Raw genomic sequence first — 21282 nt, forward strand, 5'->3', positions numbered from 1 at the left:
AAGGTAGAGTGACTGGGATTCAGACTTGCACTATGCATACCCAATGATTTGAGTATGCGGAGTGCAATTTTTGACTTTTTTCCTTTGAACAACAGGGCATCAATTTCAACAGTGGTTTGCAATGTGACAGTACAAAGCTGCCTTGAGTATATGGAACTAGTTGAGAGATTTGGGGGGGGGGTTCCTATTAAATGTTAAACTAGCAGGATTTAAGAACAGGTTTTTAAACAATCCTTCTACGACAAAGTAAACTAATTTATGCTGGACTGCTATTACATATGAACACAGTAACCAAGTTTGGGCACATTTTCCAACGTATTTACAAAAATGCATCTACTCATTTAAAACAGTGAGCAAAACCATTCACTGGACAGTACAGTATATATTAGTAAATAATGGGCAATTAAAATAATGGGCAATTATTTGCAAAGAGCTTCTTAAATTATGGCTGCACTTAAGACCGAGCCCAGGTTTGCCTCTTTAATTGAAAAATTCTATATAATCACACAATCTGATCCTATGCTTAGAATGTATAAAATTGACAAATTGATTCAATAGTCAATGAACTCTCTTTCTGTAATCTTGATGAAATACAATATTGTGGCCCCAGACAGACACTGAAAATAAGTAGGCTGGGAGAACAAAGGGCTGTTTGGGGTGTTCCCAAGTGCACACGGGGCTTTTCACCTTTACTTTTCACATCATTGCTAGGGTTGTCAGGCAGTGCCTGGCCACTGGTTGGGGGGGACGCAATGTCCCAAGAGAAAAATTAAAAAGAAAGGAAGACCTTGGCTACTTACCAGAAGTTCTGACCACAGAGTTCCTGGTGATTCCTAGAGCAATTGTCAGAAACTCTATGGTAATCTTACCATCACAACTCTGGTAACTGCTAGAGCTATCCTTGTCACTACCAGGTAGCTCTATGTAGCACCAGGAACTCTATGGTCAGCACTTCCAGTAAGCAACAGAGACCTTATTTTTATTTTTTATTTTTCTCCCCAGGATGATTGTGCCCCCCACTTCAGCCCTAGTTTCTGTTCACAGATCAGCTGAGCTTTGGCAGAAAAAAGCTACAATTACCTGGAGATCTCCCACCATAAGCAGGCAAATGAACCCTAATCATTGCCCAGTGTCTCCTGACAGGAATGCAAAAAAAAAAATGTACAAGGGACTACATCTGGAAGATGGTGATAAGGCTCTGTTTTTCAAATACAAATATATGCATGGACCTCTTTGGTTGCATGCATGGACTTCTCTAGTTCCATGCTGGGGCATACCTAAACTTATGATACTTTTCACTGACTTTCCCAGTATAGTCAATGTCCTCCCAATAATATAATCGAAGGCTTCTTAAGCAGCCCATGGAACCATAATATTTTGCAATTTCTTATACTGGGAACCACATAACTTGCCTGAAAGCAAATGGGGGGAGGGACGAAGTTGAAAACTGAAGTCTGAAAATATTCCTGTAATGAAATAGCATGATCTAGACTTCTTTTGTGCACTAGTTAGTCTTGTTCCATGATTTCAAACTTGGACTCGTGCAACACAATATAGTTTTGGTTTGTTACTCTGAAAAAAACCCACTAGGGTTACAGGGTTGTTTTAATCATCCTTTTCTACAATCACTTCACCATGAAGCACTTTTCTTCTCTGACGTAGCATGTGGAAGTACAATTGTGGAAACACTGTAAAACAAGAAAAAGAAAGGGCCATGTCAAGATGTACAAAGCATAATTATCACATAAAAGGTGGAAACAAGTCTAGTGAGAAGGAGGACAGAGGTCTGGGGCTCTGATCAATCTTGGAAATGTAGGGAGGCAAGCAAGGCACCATTGGTATATAGATATACATTCAGCAGCAATTTGCCAATACTCTTACGTCTCCCCCCAATTTTCCTTCTCTTCCTCCCACTGCTTCATGAGTTGTCATACTGAAGGAAGAGTGATCGAACTGAGTTTTCCTTGGCCTGAACTTTCTTTAAATGAGCCTGTGTGGTAATGGCTACAACTTAAGACAATGGCCCAGCCTACATACATAAACAGAAATTCATGTGATTTGGTGTTTGGTCTGTGTGAAAGAGCTGCCAAGCCCAGCCTGGCACCCCATGGGAGCCCAGAGGGCAGGGACATGAGGGGGTGGCTGTTGGCAACAACACTGTATCACTTCTGGGGAAAACCTAGAAGAAGGAGAGTTGGGTTTTATATCCTGCTTTTTTCTACACTAAGAAGTCTCAAAGCAGCTTACAATCACCTCCCCTTCCTCTTCCCACAACAGGGATCTTGTGAGGTAGACGGGGCTGAGAGAATTCTGAGAGAACTGTGACTGGCCCAAGGTCACCCAGCTGGCTTCATGTGGAGGAGTGGGGAATCAAACCTGGTTCTCCAAATTAGAGTCCACCACTCTTAACCATCACACCACATTGGCTTTCATCACCAGTCCTATCTAGGAATCACTGGAAAATCCATGGTAAAACTATGGACTTTCTGGTGATTCCTAGAGAGGACTGACTTAACTTCCAGGTTTTACCTAGAAGTGATATCAGGCATAGGTGCAACAGCCTTGTTAAAATTACTGTTGCCACTCTGAGTTATGTAGGAAACAAGAGCTGAGGGACAGGGAATCCCCTGCCCCCACCAGAGGACTGGTAAACAACAAAAAACAACTGTGATATAGTAACTATGTCTTTGTATTATCAAAGCTTAGTGTAACCTCTTCACCTTATCACATTCAACAAAAGTTTCTATTTACAAACATTTCATCAAACTTCTAAGGATGAACACATGCCAACAGATACATCAACGCAAACAGTCCTATTTTGTGATCAATTTCTTTTCTTTTTTTTTCTTTTCCGTGTTATAGTTTTACATAGCACCAGAGGACTAGCAACCCTACTGAGAGGTTTGAGACCGCTCCCCCCCCCGGGATCTTTGAAAACAGGGTGGGGGTGTTCATGTGACTGAGTAGAACACACCAAATGGCTAAGGAAATTTAAATAAAAAAATGGTTTCAGATTATTGTGCATGACTATTAGGCAAAATTGTTCTTTATGTTATAAAGAAGCTGGAGTAGGATCATTACTATCTTGGTAACTGTTTAACAATTGAGTATGCCGTTTTCAGCTCTTTGGAAGTAAGACAGAATACAAAATATGGTTATTGCTATTAATAATAAACAAAATTTTACTCCACTGTTATTAAGACAGATAATGTACCAACAAAAACAATATGTTTAAATACGTATCTACTAATACCTACATGGTACATAGGAGGCCATGACGACAAGAAGGAAGTAGTAATAGTCAAAAGAGATGTTATACTTGTTGGGAAGCCTCACTGAAAACATGCCTGATCTCTTCACATAAGGTAAGGCAGCATAAATTGTTAGAAGCTCACCGACAACTCCCACAGGATATAAAATGATGAAAAAATTGTACCTGGAGAAAATAAACAAATAGTTACATAGATCCAAGAATTTTCTCTGAACTGCTCACTTTTCTGCTTTGGTTATTAAATAGCACACCAACAAGATTTAGCTTTTGCATAGTGCTTTCACATTTTGCGTAGTGCTTTCAAAGTCCATTGACTCTAATGGACTTAGAAGGGTTAGCCCAATCTTGTCAAATCTCAGAAGCTAAGCAGAGTTGGCCCAGCTCTGTATTTGAAAGAGAGGCCACCAAGGGATGCCAGTATCGTGACGCAGAGGCAGACAATAGCAAACCACCTCCAAATATCTCTTGCCTTGAAAACCTCACAGGGTCACCATGAGTCAGCTGTGAATTGATGGCAAAAAAAAAAAAAGTAGTCTGGTATTTCTGTGCCCATTGCCAATTATGAAAGCAGTGAAACCAGGCCTCCCACAGACATAGTATGGGGAACTGCATAGTTTGGGGGTTTCTCCAGGCATGCAGAAAAAACAGCATTGTAAATTAACCAGGAACCCCTAACCCCACCCTGCAATGACAAGGAGTACTCCGTCCATGAATGTTAGCCGCATAATGTGTCTTTTGTAGGACCGGCAAAAAGAATCCATACAAGAAGGCTGTCCCCCTTTTTGGAAGACTTCATGCAAGGAGGAGCGGGCTTATAATTCTAGAAATTCCCGTTGGGGCTTGACTTTTAAAACACTGATGCAAAATTGTTTGGTAGTTAGGAATCTGTATGTATTGAATGTTATTGCTTATTGAATATAATGAATATTTATATTGAATATAATGAATATTTATACCTGACTAGGATGAAATAATGATACACTATGCACTTTACTAAATGATGACCATAAATAGAACACATTAGTTTGCTAAAAGGTTTTTGCAGTGTATATTTATTTGTTACTAGAACCTCCAGGTGGGGCCTGGAGATCTCCTGGAATTACATCCAATCTCCAGACCACATAGATCATTTCTAGGAGAAAATGGCTGCTTTGCATTCCATGACCCAAACAAGTGAGAGTTAAAAGTGGAAGCCCTGGAACTTGAAACTCCCATAGGGGCTGGGAAAGCACACAGGTCAACAAGAATGCACTACATGGCATGCAAGAAGAAATTAAATGGATTAGTGGAATTATAAAGAGGAACCCAGAAAAGAACTCAGCAATATACTTTAGGAACAATGGCAAGAAACAACTGCCCTCCACAGAATGGTGCACAGTAAACTGAAGCGAAGCAATACATATTCACATCAAACAAAGGCAGGCAAAGCTTCTCTGGCAGCAAAACCAGGAGGTGATATCCAAACTATTACACATAATCTAACACACTTTTAAGCATCTGATAAAATGGGTAAAAGTTTATATAAGATAAAAACTTTATGGTGCTTTAAAACTCCTGTTTATTTTTGCTGCAACACACTGAAGAGGCTACTCTACTGGAATACATTTATACGAGAGGATCACAAAGAGTTTAAAAAGCACTTAAATGGAAAAATATCAAATTCATTTCTAGGAATCTTAAAATCTCAGTTTAGAGAAATACAGGACAGAGGCAAAGCCCAGGATAGAATAGGCTAATTTGTTTGAGCATGTTTCCACAACCCATAAATCTCATATAGGAATAGGGTTTTCTTCCCCAACAAAAAGACATGCGCTCTTTTAATGATGATTTATGCATTATTTGCTATATTTCTATCCTACTCTTTCTTTGCAGCATCTCATAAATCCTGGAATTTAGATTAAGCTCACAAAATGATCTTCACAGCATAGTGGAGACTTGAACCTGTAGTTACAATAGGCTACCCACAGCATCATACCAATTTCCTTGAGTGACAGGCAGTACTTTGTTTAAAGTTCCCTTCACATCAAGCATGAGGGGGGAGAAGAATGGGTAAACTTTTCTGGGGTTTGAAACCCAGAAGCGTGTGTTCCAAACCCAGTATCATGATATAGTCCATTTATGTCATTTCAGAAAAGGGTTTTTTTTCCCTGACGTTACAAATTTGTATTGTGCCCCAAGAAATGTATAGTGAATATATAATCTTACTTTGCAAAGTAATAATCTACAAATATATAGCACCCCATGGAGGGAAGGGGACGCAGTATAGCTCAATCTCATCAAAGCTCGGAAGCGAAGCAGGGTAGTTACTTGGAGGGGAGACCACCAAGGAAAATTCTGTAGAGGAAGGCAATGGCAAACCACTCCTGCTTCTCACTTGCCTTGAAAACCCCTTGCTGGGGCTGCCAAAATTGACTGCAACTTGGCGACACTTTACACATGCATATAGCCCTTCCGTGACATAGAACAGTCAGCTTTCTGAATTTCACACTTTAGTCTAACCAAACTTGAGCCACATTCTGTCTGATCAGAATATGCTATTTGAAGAATGGCTATAAATATTAGCTAGATAAATCAAATCTACTTTGGAAAAATAATAAACTAGGCCCAAATATAACTTAATAATCTCTTGTTACTCTGACTCTTGATCACCTCAGTGTTAACCTTTCCAAATACTTTTGTCAAGGCTTGGTTAATGCCAAGCCATGCTAGCCAAATACAACTTGGTAAAAGCCTACACAGAGTTCCCTCTTGACTCATTAGAAAATGGGAGCCACCCGGTGGTGGCTGGAGATCTGGGATTACAATTGATCTCCAGGTGACAGAGATCAATACACTCTGGAGAAACGGCTTGCTTTGAAAGGTGGACTCTATGGCCTTATACCCCACTGGAGTCCCTCCCCTCCCCAAACCCTGCCCTCCTTAAGCTCCACCCCCAAAGTCTCTAGGTATTTACCAACCTGGAGCTGGCAACTTTAGAATCACCTTTCTAGTTGCCATATCACTTGTATTAACTGGTGTACCATTATACCAAAATATAGCAGAACTGTGGATCCACAAGAGACATGGTAGAAAGCATCACATAGATAATATTAAAAAGGATGAATTTTTCTACAGGCCACCCTAAAATGATGTAATACCCAAATAAAACCCCACAACCACTTGTAAATGTACACTTTATATTCTGTGTGCACCTTTTGAAAGACATATAAGAACTTCTAAAAGTACTAATTTCACGAGCACTGGGCGGGTTAACTAAAGCACTCAGCAAACCCCAGAAGCAATCCTATCCAGAATTCCTCCAGTTTAAGCCTACTGATTTCACTGGACTTCAACTCTGCATAGGACTGCATTGTAATGAAACGAAAATGTTCTTTCTTCGAAGACCAAGTTAAAAACCATAAACTCAGCTCTCATGGCTAATCTGCATGCATGAAATTAGCATGCACGGAACAATGAGAAACTAAACTGTAAAACATTCTCCACCTGGCCCATTTTATGAAGTACGGCAAGTGGTTGAGCATATTGAATGTGTAGAAGGAATATCGAGTGATCTCTGTCACAGTCCATACGACCAGAAAAAGAATAACGCTCTCCTCATTCTGGATCTGTAGAAGTATAAAGAAGCAACATTTTCTGCACCTTTATTTGCAATAAAAATCTGAAATAGATTCTGTCAAGACAATGCACCAAAATCAGCATTTTGGTCATGCTGCTTTGCATCCAACTTCCATACAGAAAAAATGCCCACTGAATGGAAAAAGAAAGTACAAAATTTACACATACACACAGAGCTGTTTAGTGTATTTCTTCTATTCCCAGCAACCATTTCAATTAGCATCTCAAATAAATCTTATATTGCTTAATTGCAAGGCTTCATTTATATAATTGATACAACTTTCAACAGGGCCACTATATTTGTTTGCATATCCTTTTTCTGCATTCACACAAGTCTTCTGTCATTTTCTTTATTTCTCCGATTTAATATGATTTTGCTGGCTTCTCCTTCTCCAACATGGGTTTCATTTCTGATACATTAAGGCTGCATTCCTATGGGCATTTCCCTGGGAGTAATCCCCATAGAATAAAATGGGACTTAGTTCTGAACAGACCTGTTTAGGGTTGCTTTCTAAGGCTGTAGTCCTAAACACGCTTACCAAGAAATAAGTTCTACTGAACTAGTCTCATGGACCTCAGCAGAACTTGTAATTGTATATCTTTTAATGTAATAACACGCTTTGTACTTTATTTGTACTTTGCACTTATCTTATATCATTACAAATATTTTTGTAAAAAACTAGATTCTGTTTACATTCTTCAAGGTTGCTTTTGTATGTTTGGTTGATTCTATTACTGGAAACCACCTCCTTGCTTGTTTGTTCTTTACTGTGAGGCTGATTTTCCCGCCAAAATTCTTTTGGTTCCCTGCTTTGACTGAACAGCCCTAGTAGCGTGTAAATGGATGTGGTTTTTAAAAGACTTGCTGTCCAACCCTGTTTACAGAATATAATTTGGCTTTTTACCCAGCCCAAGGAACTTTCTGTGGAAAAGCAGGAGCCCTCTTCTTAATTCCCTTTTGAAATGGCACTGGAGACGGTTTAACAGTAAAACAAAACAATAAGTTTATTTAACAGACGGGGATTGGAATTACTGAGGTAAAAGTTGTAGATGGTACAGAATTATTTAAATAGGCAAGGTGAGGGACCTAGACGCAGCAGCTTCAGGTAGCTTCAAGAAGATTATTGGCATCACAGTCCCCTTAGATAGGAACCAGACAAGAACTCTCTATGAAGTATACCAAAAGTGAGGAAATACACTCGTCCACAGTATGTTGAATGTCTGAGTCATTGAACGGCCTCAGCAGGTAGCATATATTTACCCACTACATCAAGACGTCAAGTTGTACCAAACAACAGATGTAATAAGCAACAGCAAATTAATTTCCAACTTTGGGAAGAAGGTGAGTGGGTATCTATTTATTACCTTCTGAGAAGAGGAATTACAGACAAGTAATTTTCTTTTCGTTAAAATGGAAAGAATTTTGTAATAGACTTCCATGCCTGAAGACTAATAAAAGCTCCAGGGATTCTGTGAAATAAAATAGAGCGATACAGATTTTTGTTACAAGTACAGAAAAAGAAGACCATAACCACTTCTTAACAAAGTGAACCAGTGACAAAACTCAAAAACCACATTTTCGGACATGCCAAGCATTTTCAAGTTATCACATACAGTCAGGGAGTACAGCCAGATGTTTATCACTACTGTAAATCAGGCTGTAGGAAGATTTTTTATTTAAATTTCATTTGTTTTGTTAACAGGTATTTTACACATGGCTATCAATTTGGACTGATTTGTTAGCATCAGACTAGCCTGAACTTCTCAGAGCTCAGAAGCTCAGTAGGGTTGGCCATAGTTAGTATTTGGATGGGAGACCAGCAAGGAAGACCAGCGTTGCTATGCAGAGGCAGGCAATGGCATACCACCTTTATATGTCTCTTGCCCGTGAAGGGTTGCCATAAGTTTTCTGCAACTTGACAGCATTATTATTATTATCACCCACCTAAAATTCTCAAGAAAGGCTAATATATACAGTTGTGAAGGAGATATTTTAAAACCCGTGACTAGGGATGGGCACAGACCAGGGAAGCCCAGTTTTGTCCGGGGCTTGCGAGCTGGGTGGCCCTGAACCAAACCCTGAACTGAACCCCCAAGCAAAGAAGCCATCCCGACTAAACTGGTTGGAGCGGCGTCAGGGCCCTGCCCCCAGTGTGCCCATGTCATCTAGAAGTGATGCAAGCACGTTGGCCCCCTGACTAGGATTTGAGAGATCCAGGTTTATATCCCTACTTTGTGACCAAGCTTGCTTGAGTCTCCTTGGGTTGGTCACTCTCTTTCAGCCAAACCTACTTCAGCATGCTGTTGTCATAAGGATAGATGGAGAAAAGGAAAAATGTGGTGTAGTGGTTAAAGTATTGGACTAGGATCTGAGAAACGAAGGTTTCAATCCCCATTCTGCCATGGAAGCATGCTGGGTCACCTTGGACCAGCCACACATTCTCAGCCTAACCCACCTCACAGGGTTATTGTGAGGGTAAAATGGAGGAGAGAACGATGTGAGCTGCTTTGGGTCCCCATTGGGGAAGAAAAGCAGGATATAAATAAATACATTTTGTAAGCCACTTTGGGTCTCCACTGGGGAGAAAAGCAAGGTATCAATAACTAAATAATCAAGTACTGAACAGATTATTACTCCAACCACAACTCAAAACCGGTATGACAGCAGCTAGACCAAATACTCTTCTTGTCAACACAAACATCTAAGACTACAATCCAGCATCATCTGACTTAATTTGGACATAAAGTACATCTGTATAACTGAGTTATGACTGAAGCTATATGTTCTGACTGCTTCTCAATTTTTAATTGTAAATGTGATAATATTAAAAATATTGGGTTATATTTATGATTCCTAATAATTTGTTCTCCCTGATTAAGGATATGCTCAATCAAGATTTATGTGATTTTCAATTTTATATTTTGTGTGCACAGTGTGCAAGGACTTCAAAATATTTAGCGCATGAACACTTTTAAGTGACATAACACAAATACCATGCATACACACCAGAATGCAATGACAGCCAACTACACAGCCAAATAAACAAAACAAGTGAAGGGTATTCAACTTGAACTAAAAGGGTAAGCTTCCAAGTTACAATGATTGTTGGTATTTGTTATCAGTGTGGTTAATATCTGGATGACCCACATTTGAATTACCACCCTGCCATGGAAGCTTGCTGGGTGAACTGAGGCCAGTCACACTCTCTCCTCCTAACCTACCTCACAGGGCTGTTGTGAAGATAAAATGGAGAAGAGAACAACTTGGGTCATCACTGGGGGAAATGGCAGGGTATAAATGAAGTAAATAAATAAATACATTATGTGGCTCAGAGCAGATACCTACATTACAAAGCACCAGAAGGATAGGGTGCTCTTTCCCCACACTTTATTTATTGGTTTATTTATTTATTGGATTTTTAGACCGCCCTCCCCCATACTTAGGGCTCAGGGTGGTGTACAATATTCAAATTACAAGCATAATCAACTTTAAAATCAGTAAAACCAGTAAAACATTTTCCGTAACAATTTCAGATGGCATCTAAATCAGTTTAATTTCCCCAGGGGGAGTGAACAGAAAAGGAGGCCAGCCTAATTAAAAAATGTTGCTGTCCTCAACCATAGGCCTGATGGAACATCTCTGCCTTACAAGCCCTGAGGAACTAAACTAGGTTCCAGAGAGTTCCATCAGGTTGGAGCCAGGACTGAAAAGGCCCTGGCTCTGGTCGAGGACAGCCAGATATTTTTTGGATCAGGGATCTCCAGAAGATTTTTCTGCTGAGTGCAAGGCTCTTCAGAGGATGTATAACATGTGAAGCAGAAGTTGCACATCTCATCAAAGGATGCACAATCAAAGTTTCCACTTTGTGGGAAAGACAAGTTACTTCAGTAACAAGTCACTAAAAACTGTACTTCAGTTTTTTTAAAAAACTGGAAGACAGGTCAAGCATCTCACCTCATTTGTCCCTCAGGCTGAGGAGGCTCCCGTACTGAAGAGGGTTTCTTATCCTTTCAGCCTTCGCCATCCCTCCACACAGAGCAGGGGCCCCAGTCTTTATCAGCCTGTGGGCACTTCTGCAGTTCTGAGATCAGCGAGTGGGAGCCACTCAGAATGACTGCCAGGAGGGCTGGAGCCAAGTACAAGCGTTTGGAAGGTTGTAAGGTGGAAGCAGCTGTTTCTGAATGGGTGCTCCCTGAAGACATAAAGATGCCTCCTGGGTTACTCTGAAGCACCTCCTGCTCCTGTGATATGGAAGTAAGCCAGGCCTCACCATTTGCTTTGGGCAGAGATGCCTTAAAGAAGAAAATGGGCACCAGGAAACCCATCAGTGGGCACCACAATGGGCATCCCTGACACAGACCCTATTCCCAATTTACCTGGTCCTACTAATTGCCTGCAGTGATAACCATGAATTCACTCTCTTCTTCCCTACTACTGCTATGTTGTACAATTTGAATGGAAATCCTAAACCTATACAAGCTATGACACCAGAACAAAGTTAGAGTCCAATCGCACCTTTAAGACCAACAAAGTTTTATTCAAGGTGTGAGCTTTTGTGTGCACGCACACTTCATCAGACGATGAAATGGAATTACATATCATAGTTTTAATATATGGAGTGGTTTGTAATAGGTAATAAATATGTTAGAACTGGAGTCTCATGTGCCCTAATTTGTGAGAATCCCATCCTTAGACCCCATCCATCTCCTTTCAAGCATGGAGGTGAATTTTACAGCATCTTGGCTGTGTAGAGTGTTTCCCTTGTCCCCTTTGGGACACTCTACACAGCCAAGATGCTGTAAAATGTTGCCCCCCCCCCAGTTGAACCGAAACAGATGATGACCAGGAACTAAGCTTGTTACTCTTTTGATCTGTTAAAAAAGCGTGCCCTCACTATTTTGCATGCTAATTTAACAAACCACTCCTATATATACAACTATGATATGTAATTCCATTTCATTGTCCGACGAAGCATGCATGCACACGAAAACTCACACCTTGAATAAACCTTTGTTGGTCTTAAAGGTGCCACTGGACTCTAACTTTGTTCTATTGCTTCAGACCAACACGGCTACCCACCTTGGTCTACCTTTATGGAAGGCAAGCTATGACACTGTTTGGGGAAAGCAATAACCACTTCAAATAAGTGCAAAGATACTGTAAGTTGCATTTATCAGTTTAGCTTAAACTTAATATGCTGCTGTTATTGGGGAGACTGTCCTTGTATTCAAGTATGCTACAGAGACAGGACACAGAAGACAATAAGATATACAAGAGTCCAAGAATTCTGACCAGCAAGCAAGAATGAAGGAATGAGGCAGTAGCCTTTCATTCAACATAAACAAGTAGGCTTGTGCCACCTGCTGGAGAGACAGTTTAATGGCTCAGCACTTTAAAAAAAAAAAAGAGGTGGAAACACTGGTCTATAGCTAGCATTCATTCCGGCTGTAAACATCAAAAAATTCTAAAAAGCTACAACGATGACTCCCGCGGGGAACAAATTATGTGGGATGTTGTAAGGCATTTGCTGAAAAGAGACAGTTTAATGGCTCAGCACTTTAAAAAAAAAAAAGAGGTGGAAACACTGGTCTATAGCTAGCATTCATTCCGGCTGTAAACATCCCGCGGGGAACAAATTACGTGGGATGTTGTAAGGCATTTGCTGAAAAGTGCTGTGTGCCATCCAGCCAAGTTTAAGCATTTTTAGCACTCAGTGATTTCCAGCAGGAGACCATTCAGCACACGTTTAGTTCTCCAGATAAATGTAACAGGACGGGAAAAAAAATCTTAACTTTAGCTGTACAGCAGCTACTGCAGCATGCAGTAGGATTCTGGACAGATATTAATGCATCAAGTCAAACCAGCAATTGTTGCTACCTGCTTCTGAAGAAACATACAGAGAATGCATAGCTCTATTTATTTCCAGAGCCCAGCAGCCAGAAGCCCAAGGATAACCCGAGACACTAAAGCACAACATTACATCCTAGCAGATCTTCATCCAATAGCCACTGACCATTCTGAAGATCTATGGACTGTCTTCCCTGTTTAGGAACATGGCTATAATAATGCCTTATGTTTCTGATCTCTAATCTAGCTGCTGTTCCATGAACCAGTTTCCCACTTATTTCATACGTAAGTTTTGGGGTCGAATTTTTAAAGATCCTGAATGTATTCACTATGCTAGACTCCCCGTAGTCACATAAATAAATCTACCCTAATTAAAATCTCAGAAGCTTTTTTTACTAAAAATAAAATTTTGTTAAGCTATTACCTCAAACTCTGCTAGGCTTTCCCTGTACGTAAATCATTACATACCACAATCAGCATTCTGAAGTGACATATCCTAATCTAATACAACCAAATGCAAAATTTGAATTTATTAATCTCAAGGAGTTCTGTTTCTACATTTCTTTCAGCAGGCATATCAACCCTTAAATTACTTGCATTCTTATTTTAATCCATGAGTTTTCTAGAACAAACAACTCTCTCAGACTGGCTTCCGTATTACGCATTTACATTTATATTGCCTGAGAGGATGCTGGTGTCCAAGCCAAATCAACTAGACTTAATCATTTTTATAATATGCAGCTCAGTAGCTTTTGCTACCAAAGTGGCCTCTGTAAAAACCTATGCCAGAGTAGAAATGTATTGCTCTTTACAGTACTGTAAGATTCCTGTTTATTTCTAGATTTGAGTCCAGTAGCAACTGAGACACCACCAAGATTTTTGGGGATTCAGCTTTAGAGAGCCAACGTTCCCCTTTTCTTTTTTACTTTTAAAAATAAATAAATAAAAGAATGGAATCAATGCAACTAGGAAAACACCTGTGTAAAATATAATTCACTTAAGGCTTTTCTACTTAGCCCATTCAACATGTGCTAATTTTAAGTTCTCTCTGGAACGGGAACAGCTGACAGCTGGGTGAATAGACTGAAGAAGAGACGTGTCAGCCTTTGATCTTGCTTAACAGACAGAGCACACCAGGCAACAAGCCATGATAGCTCGGATATCCATCTCCAGTGGCTTTTAAATCCTCATCTCCCATGCATGAGGCAGACACAACTGAGGAACTTCGAAGTTCTACCTGCAGCTCTGTTCACAGTCCTTCTCAATCCTTATGGATTTCTACTGACCTGTAGAAGATGTGCCTACAATGATTTTTAAAAGACTATGACTTGCCACCAAACATGCTTTACTAATACTGTCAAATAGGTCTGTCTTTGTCCAGCAGAGACAAATATATATATATTTATTTATTGCTCTGACACTTACCTGCTTTATACTATGTGTAATGAACCACACCATGAAGATTCTGGAACTCACTTGGACCCCAGTCACAAGCACAGAGGTGTGCACTAACCCTTAAAAAGAGAAATAGGTCATCTTTGTCCCATAGGGCAGGACCAGGCTAGTTAATTGAGAAACTGAGACAAAAACTCACCAACTGCACAGTGGACTATCTGTAAATTTAAAAAGAGACAGACAGAATTACAAGATGGTTTATTCAAAACGGTTTTATGGCAGTATAAAAAAAGACACTGCTGAGCTTCAGTTCTCATCCTGGTTGTTGCTCCTTTCCAAAGATTTTCTCATGGGTAGCATAAAACAAAGCATCCAATGCCTATCTTTCTCTTAAGCTGTATACAAATAGATAGATACATAGATAGAGAGTGAAATAAATCCCCTTAATTTTTACACAAGAAGCGTAATAAATGACAATAAAAAAGGGAGTACATGCACCTTAAGCGTAATAATCATGAACAACGGAAATGCAATTTGGAGATAGGACCCATGACAATAAAAAAGGGAGTACATGCACCTAATGTGACCTTAGGTTTCATAAATAGCAAAACAAGATGGCCAAACAAAATTGTAGATGTGTTGTGCAAATTACTAGGAAATTCCCCCTTTTCCTTGCAAAAACCTTCCTGACCTTCAGTAGATAAGCACCATAGGGCAATTGCCCTGACAGCTAAGATCTATGGCTGGAGATCAGGAAGCTGCTTATCAAGCCCTGAACCTTCTGAGTGGTACAATGTAGAACGACAGGTAGATTTGAGGCCAGTAGATTTGAGGCCACTTTTTTGGGGTTGCCAGGTCCCCGTTGGCCTCAGGTGGGGGATGGGGGGCGTAGGGTTGCCAGATCCAGGTTGGGAAACTCCTGAAGATTTGGGGATTGAGCCTTGAGAGGACAGGGACAACAGTGGAGTACAATGCCACAGAGTCCACCCTCCAAAGCATCCATTTTCTCCAGGGGAACTGATTGCTGTAGTCTGGAGATGAGCTGTAATTCTGGGGGATCCCCAGGTCCCCCCTGGATGCTGGCATCCCTGTTTGACTCTTGAAAGCTTATACCCTGGAAATCTGGTTGGTCTCTAAGCTGCTATTGCACTCAGTCCAGCTGTTCTACTGCAAACCAACACAGCTACCCTCTGAAACTATCTCAATGCGGGAGGAGACTAATGGCTTGGAGCCAGGAGATCTTAAGGACCATCTCCTCACATACTACCCAGCCTATCATTTAAGATATGCCTCTTAAGCCCAGCACTGTTCACCCAACTCCTACTTGGGAAATACCTCAAGATTTGGGGCATGGAGCTTGGGGAGGACGGGGTTTGGAGAGGCGAAGGGCCTCAGCAAGCTATAATGCCACGGAGACCACCCTACAAAGTGGCCATTCTCTGCAGAGATCTCCAGAGATCAACCTGGGGGTTGGCAATCCTATTCAGAAGTGACGTGGGTGGTGAGTAGACATGGCATTTTCTGTGGTGGCACCTTGCCTTTGGAATGCCCTTGAGGCTTGTCTGGTGCCCACTTTACTTTCTTTTAGGTGTCAGGTCAAAACACTTCTTTTTACCCAGCCTTTTTAATGAGGTGTTTTATCTTATAGCTTTTTAATGGTCCACTTCAGTTTTATGCTGCTTATTTCTAATGGCTTTTTAATGTGTGGGGTTTTTTTTAATTGTCAGGCACCTTGAGCAGGACTCTGAAGAGGCAGCACAGAAACCTTCTAAATAAATAAATGACATCTACCCTCAACCACAGTGCTGGAACCCAGCTGCCACTCAGCATGCCCACTGCCAAGTGGAAAGTGCCACAACTATGGAAATGAAGTTAGACCCACCAGCAGAGACCCATAGTCCAGATGCTGACCACTGTAAAGTTGGTCACCAAACAAAAAAGTAATGCAACTTACGTCCTTTTCCTGGCATAACAGAGCACTTGCATACCATCCCCTTAGTATGCTGGATACCTTAAAATATGCTTGCTTTTGGGGGGTGGGGTAAATTATGTCTATAATAAGAGCACTTGCATACCATCCCCTTAGTATGCGGGATACCTTAAAATATGCTTGCTTTGGGGGGATGGGGTAAATTATGTCTATAATAAAAAATATGCAGAGGAATGAATTCTTCTCTAGACCTCAGCAGTTTAAAATTATACAAATAACGTTTTAAATGAAGAAGTGGATGTTTTAAAATGTTAATATATAGATCCCAAAATACACAACAGCACCTCTTAAAAATAGGAATAAAGATATTAAAATAGGCATGGATCAGTAAGTGGCTTGGCACTTCAAAATCAAGCCATTTTCAGGGGTTCCCCTCCACACTCCTTTCCACACACAGTAAGACTCATTCTGTATAAACCAAGCCCATTCTCTTTAGCTGAAACATCCCCTTAAAAGAAAAGAAAAACACATGGAACATGTATCCTCTAAACAATGTTCATATGTCTATTCGCCCTTGGTTAAACTATTTACTTAGGCAAAAATGGTAGGTCACTTAAAATCTTACCTCAAGCAAAGCAAAAGTCTGGAAAAATTTAAGTATCTTTTGAATGCTTTTGTATAAGCCTTTGTGTGTTCCGTTCTCCAAGTAAAAACGTGCCATGGCAATGGCCAGCACCAGCCACCTGGGAGCAGGGGAGAAAATAAACATTCTCAAAGGAAGAGCGCACAGGTAAATAATTCATTAAATTAATTACTTAAAACACATGCTTCATGCCAGTGGTGTGATCCCAGTCTTGCAATTCTCAGAAGGGAGAAAACTGACCTTTAACAAAGGTAACAAAGCTTACATTAAACCAAAATATTAATGTATCTATTTATATTAAGAAGAACTGGGCTCACCCACAGAGGACTTTGTGGTAGTAATATATCCCAAATCTATCCAACATTAAAGAGTTGCTTCAAAAGATAACCAACAATGCCACATCTTAAATAAATTATCAAAGATGCATCTTTTCTGCAATCCTGCAGGCAGCTCACATGTCACTTGAGTTGGCATTTTTTTCCTGACAGACTGGGGGGGGGGGGGTCTCTGTGGCAGACTGGGAAGGGCTTTGTTTGAAGCTGTTGGCTACAACCCCCCCCCCTCCGCCGCAGAATCAATGTTCTCACAAGTCTTCTTCATGGGGAAGAGAGTTCCTCTCTAAGAAGTAGCTCATTTTCTTGCAGTTGCACTTGTAATTGGACTCTAACCCGTGACTCTTCCCAGGATGTGATGTCAAGTGTACTGGTTTTTGCCATGATTATCCAGAAAAACTCCTTGTGCAAAGTCATAGTCAATGCAGCTGTCAGAATGAACAGCTGCAGATCTATTGCACATTGTGGGCAACTATACAGTCTGACAGGTGCAGTCAGTCATATTAGCACATGCAGCATGTTTGGTTCTTTCTTTTCTCCTGCCGTCCCGAAACAGACCCACAACAAACAGCAGGATTTTAGTAAACATCCTGTGAGTCACAATATATGGCTAAGGAACCTGTGCGAACCTCTAGTCAGTCTGTTCTACAGGCCTGCCATTGTTATTTATTTTATATATTCATTGATTCATCATAAGAGAAACCACAATGAACCTGCCATTATTGGTCTGTTTGACATTCCATTTTAAAGGGGCAAAGTTCCATTTCGGCACCCAGAAAAAGACACAATGACAGTGCAGCTCTTCCCCCCTCCTTCTCCATCCATTATCCAATCAGCCTTCAGATATCTCTACTCTGGAAAGGATTGGTCAGAGTGTTTTTCAGTTCCTAAAATGCACAACTGATGATATCCTAACATTAGTGCCAAGGGGAAGTAGAAATTCTCTCTTTCTGGGGGGTGGGGGGAACGTGTTGAATTTTCTTCTTTATAGGATTCTTCCTGCGAATGGAAATTGTCAATGGTGGCCTTGCTTTTGTGGGATGCTTATTACAAATAAAGGAGCTGCGGTGGCTCAAGTGGTTAAGACGCTGAACTGCAGGCTGTGGAAGGTCAGTTGTTCAGCAGTTCAAGACCCGGGTGCCACATGATGGAGTGAGCTCCCATCTCTAGTTCTAACTCCTGCCAACCTAGCAGTTGAAAGAAAGAAATTGCAAGTAGATAAATAGGTACCACTTCGGTGGAAAGGTAACAGCGTTCTGTGTGCCTTGGTGTTTAGTCATGCCGGCCACATGACCACGGAAACGTCTTTGGACAGCGCTGGCTCTTCGGCTTTGAAATGGAGATGAGCACCGCAACCCTAGAGTCGGATTCGACTGGCTTTCGAGCAAGGGAACCTTTACCTTTATCACAAATAGTGTTTTCGCACACACTGAATAATGCACTTTCAATCCCTTTTCATTGCACTTTAGCAAGTTTGCAAATGGTTTTTGCTATTTCAAACAGTAAAAATAAAATCCAGTTGCAATACGCATTGGAAATGGACTGCAAGTGCATTTATTCAGCATGTGTGAAAATGCTTGGGTGTTCATTGTTTATCAGCCATCATAGACTCCACATACATTCCCCATTTTTGTACACTCCGCTGTAAAAGGGCAACTTTTCATTTCAGGAACCAGAAAAAAATCATCACAACAGTCTAGCTCTTCCTGCCTTCTTCACCATCCATTGAAAAGTGTCCCCTGGGGATCTGAAGGTTACTTCACACACTTCTGCAGTGTGTGCATATAACCATAGGTATGCACATGTGCATTTTGCCATGTGTCCATCTGTGGCAAGAGCTTTTTCCTAAAGAAAACACATCAGAGCGCAGTCTGCATCCGAGAGTCGCAAATCCAGAAGCTGCAGCTAGTGCAGAATGCTGCAGCCAGGCTCCTGATGCGCCTCCCTAGATGGGAGCACATTTGTCCTGTGCTGAAAGCGCTGCACTGGCTGCCAATAGCATACCGGATTCGCTTCAAAGTGCTGATTCTTACCTTTAAAGCCCTATACAGCCAGGGTCCAACATACCTGAGGGACCGCCTTTCCCCATATATACCCCCAAGGGCACTACGGTCGGGGACGCAACATCTACTGGTGACCCCAGGCCCCAAAGAGGCCAGACTTGCTGTTACTAGGGCCAAGGCCTTTTCGGTGGCGGCTCCTACCTGGTGGAATGAGCTCCCGGAAGAGATCAGGGCCCTGCGGGATGTTGCAGAGTTCCGCAGGGCCTGCAAGACGGAGCTCTTCCGCCAGGCTTTCAATTAGGAGCCGCCGCCGCCACCACTACCAACGAGTTTGGCAACAGTGGGGTATTGGAATGGCCCGGCGACAAAGAAACTGCAGCACTATGGCGCACAGAGACCACTGAACTGAGAACTGTTTAAATATCCTCCTGATACCATCTACCAAATGGAAGACTGTTATCTCAAACCATCTTGGAGCACTTTAATTTGTAAATTTGGTAACTAATTGTTCTATCTTGTTTTTAGGTACTGGCATGCGTGCCCTGATGTTAGCCACCCTGAGCCTGTTCTTGGGGAGGGCGGCCTATAATTCGGATATTCTTTTTTAAACTGCCCATTACCTGTTTCATTCTCCTCTGGCCAGCTTGGGAGGCAGGCCCTCTCCACTCTTCCCGCCGCCCCCCCCCCCCCCGCACCCCGGGTACCTTGGCCAGCGCAGCCAGCCCCGAAGGAAGCACGTCCAGTGAATGGGAGGGGACCCCGGAGGCGAGCTCAGGGAGCGCGTGTGTGAGCGCCTTGGGCGGCCGTGGCAGTAAATTAACTTAACCTCTCTGGCGGGCTGGAGAGATGACGTCCTCGCGTTTGCTGGAAGGCTTGCACCGTATTAGGCAATGCAGGCAAGCGACGGTTCGCCCCCACGCGCCGCTCGGCTCTCCCCTCCCCAAGACCGGAGGCACCCGGGGCCCGGCGACCGGGACTCGCGTGGGGAGAGGCGTCCCCGTGTCTCGCCCTGGGGAAGAAGGAGCTGCAGCCCGGGAAGGCTGGCCCGGGCGGTCGGCCGGCGTGGGCAGAAGCGCGCCCGAGGCTCACTCACCCCGCGCTCATGGCGATGTTGTAGAAGATGAGCCAGGCCGTAGTCACCGCGCGGCGCCACCGAGGCGCTTTCTTGCCGGCCTCCTTCTCTTCCACCGAGCCGCTGCCTGCGCCGTCCTCCTCGCTGGACGCCATGGGTTCCCTCGCCGAGGCCAGGCGCTGATAGACGGGGGCGCGCGGGGGGACGGAGGAGGAGGAGGAGGAGGGCGCCGCGCTGACAGCTGGAGCTGACTCTGGCGCTCGCCCCATCTGTCTTCGCAGAGCCGGAGGGCGGCTGCCCCTGAGCAGCTGCTCATATTGCTGCGCTGGCCTGTCCCGCCCCCCTCGGAGGGGCGGCTCACGGCATTTCGCCACCCCGCGCGCCCTCCTGCGAGGCGGGCCCTCTGCAGAAGTCCGACTTGGAGGCCAGCCCAGGGTCAGTGGCACAAGCGCGACGCGCCCCTCCTGCGCAGCCCCCCTCGGTTAGCAAGGCGGCCTGCGGGCGCAGCTCCTCTGCAGAAGGCCGCCTTGGAGCCCAGCCAGGCAACTGCGGTGCCGAGAGCCACGCTCGGACGGAGGCACGGGGCAGAAGCTGTCCCCTCCGCAGCCCGCTTTGGAGAAGGCCAGCTAGATAGCAGGCGCGGCTCTCTGCCCATTGTCTTACCTCGCAACGCTGGCCTCCAAGGGTTGCGCTAGAAACGGGCCTCGCTCCGGGCCACAAAAAGCCACACTCACAATTAGGAAAACGACTGTGCCCTCGAGTCACAACTGACTCATGGCGACCCCAACCATTCACAGTTACCAGCAACCAAAAGAGCGACATGTATGTATTTACAACATTTTTAGTTACTGGAGGTACTTTTGGGCATGTTAGTTGGTCTGTCCTCCCCACCGTTGAAAGCCAGCCATGTATCTTCTGGAGTGAGGGGAAGGGCTTCCTCCCTCTGTGCCTTCTTCTGCACAAGGCACAGCAGTCTGGGTGAGGGACTTGCAGAGGTGCCCAGAGGAGGACCACTTGGCTACATAGAAAGGGGAACAACACCACCACCACCCCAGGATGGCAGGCGTGCTCTTTTTCTTGGGTGGCTCTCTCCCCTCTGTAGTCAGCTTGCTGTTCTCCCAGGAGTTGCTTTGGTGCTGGAATGAGCGCAGAAATAGCAGACAAGGTTGTGTG

At 43.0% G+C, this 21282-nt stretch overlaps 1 protein-coding gene across 2 annotated transcripts; it reads right to left on the reverse strand.

Moving 5' to 3' along the window:
* Positions 1–1164: 1164 nt before the first annotated feature.
* On the reverse strand, positions 1165–20599 carry HACD1 (3-hydroxyacyl-CoA dehydratase 1). Of its 2 annotated transcripts, none has more exons than XM_015423768.1 (7): positions 20131–20599; positions 16685–16802; positions 14329–14347; positions 14160–14242; positions 6755–6876; positions 3258–3436; positions 1165–1688 (listed from the first exon to the last, which is right to left on the reverse strand). In XM_015423768.1, the coding sequence occupies exons 1-7, from the start codon at positions 20376–20378 to the stop codon at positions 1606–1608; spliced, it is 852 nt and encodes a 283-aa protein (XP_015279254.1). In that variant the 5' UTR covers positions 20379–20599; the 3' UTR covers positions 1165–1605. The 2 variants fall into 2 exon arrangements, with proteins under 2 accessions (XP_015279254.1, XP_015279253.1); XM_015423767.1 differs by having other exon boundaries at positions 14160–14248; positions 20131–20597.
* Between the last annotated feature and the right edge of the window lie 683 nt (positions 20600–21282).

Source organism: Gekko japonicus, unplaced genomic scaffold, assembly GCF_001447785.1.
Source record: "Gekko japonicus isolate JY-2015 unplaced genomic scaffold, Gekko_japonicus_V1.1 scaffold94, whole genome shotgun sequence".
NCBI classification, from domain to species: domain Eukaryota; kingdom Metazoa; phylum Chordata; class Lepidosauria; order Squamata; family Gekkonidae; genus Gekko; species Gekko japonicus.

Coding starts and splice junctions, on each gene's coding strand:
- HACD1 (XM_015423767.1), bottom strand. CDS start 20,378: ATGGGGCGAGCGCCAGAGTCAGCTCCAGCTGTCAGCGCGGCGCCCTCC. Junction 16,803..20,130: donor AACATCGCCATGAGCGCGGG/GTGAGTGAGCCT, acceptor CCCTGCTCCCAG/GTGGCTGGTGCTGGCCATTG. Junction 6,877..14,159: donor TTACACATAGTATAAAGCAG/GTAAGTGTCAGA, acceptor ATACTTCTACAG/ATCCAGAATGAGGAGAGCGT.